The following is a 1,325-nucleotide window of genomic DNA, read 5'->3' as shown; positions in this document are numbered from 1 at the left end:
TTGTATTGACTTCCATTCATTTTTGTAACTGTATTTATGCCTAACCCAGACATTTTCCCCAAAGTTAACCAGTACTGGTCTGTAGTTAACACTAACCAGTACTGGTCTATAGTTAACACWAACCTGAACCARAACTTAATTCACTCCATACCTCTAAACCTAACTAGTGAAGCACAGCAGATCTGCGAACAAAGTGAGGACGTTAAAGAGGTCCTCACTTCACTTTGTTGATTAAAAACCTAACATGGTCCTCACTCTGTAGGCAAAACAAGTACACACACACACTCTGAACTTCATATGTGGTGATTTTACTTTTTAATACCCAATAAAATTACTTTTTCATTTTCAGAACAGAAACTGTTACATTAACATCAACATTTATAACCTCGATGAAAAATTACAAATTTTTGAATAGTTTTAACATGTTAAATTAAATCAGATTAATTAAAAATAACGGCTTCATCCTAAAAGTCCTCAGCATTTCTAGAAACATGTCTTGATGTTTTAAGATAAGATGTCTCATGGAGCAACAGCGCCACCTTGTGACATTTAACTGTTGTGATGACAAATAGTGACATTTTTTAGCAAAACTGATGAGCTTAAAAAAGAAAAGTCTAAAAAAACATTTTYTTAGTTATTGAAGTTTTAAAATAAATAGTTCAGTTTGTTGTTTTTGCTGCATTTCAGCCTCTGAAAAACAAACTGGTTTCAATTTTCCAGCACGGTGACGTCGGCCGTTTTCACCGTGGGAGACAATGTGGTGTCCGGCAGCGACGATCGGACCGTCAAAGTGTGGGACCTGAAGAACATGAGGTCGCCCATCGCAACCATCCGCACCGACTCCGCCGTCAACAGGTCTGAAAAGCTACAGTCAGCCCTGGATAAAAGAAAAAGAGCTAACGTCTTAAATTATTCATCACTTTCTACAGAAAACACAACAAATAACTGTTTTTCTTGATTGACAGTTAAAAATGCTGAAAAACACCATTAAGAAATAAAAGACATTTATAATAAAAACTGCTAAAAAAATGCCTCATATTTTTACATTAAAATGTTTTATATTAATAAGCATATTTTTAAAGAACATTGGGCCTCATGCAAGAACATGTTCGTATTCTTCTCCTAAATTTCTCTTACTTTTGTTCGTACAAAGGGTTCGTACGAACATGTCACGTCAGATTCAACAAACTCTTCTATCCTCAGGAAACGTGCGTAAATGAGCTGCGTAAATTCCATTCTATCCAGCTGTTCGTGCACGAGGAGAGGAGATTAGCATAATTACCACCCCAAAAAATCCATATAAGGCTGTGTTTCCTGCCTCAGAT

The 1,325-nt window shown here is 36.0% G+C and overlaps 1 protein-coding gene across 2 annotated transcripts in view; it reads left to right on the top strand.

Moving 5' to 3' along the window:
• Nucleotides 1-1,325, top strand: part of LOC106522910 (WD repeat-containing protein 37) — a gene marked incomplete at its 5' end in the record, with an annotated part of 6,092 nt that overhangs the window by 1,393 nt on the left and 3,374 nt on the right. For both annotated transcript variants that reach the window (XM_014016153.1, XM_014016152.1), the window contains 1 exon segment: nt 721-855. In XM_014016153.1, coding sequence (XP_013871607.1) covers nt 721-855 — 135 coding nt within the window.

Source organism: Austrofundulus limnaeus, unplaced genomic scaffold (assembly GCF_001266775.1).
Source record: "Austrofundulus limnaeus strain Quisiro unplaced genomic scaffold, Austrofundulus_limnaeus-1.0 Scaffold139, whole genome shotgun sequence".
Classification (NCBI taxonomy): domain Eukaryota; kingdom Metazoa; phylum Chordata; class Actinopteri; order Cyprinodontiformes; family Rivulidae; genus Austrofundulus; species Austrofundulus limnaeus.
Note: the sequence above shows the minus strand (reverse complement) of the source record. Positions and strands in the feature narration are given on the sequence as shown.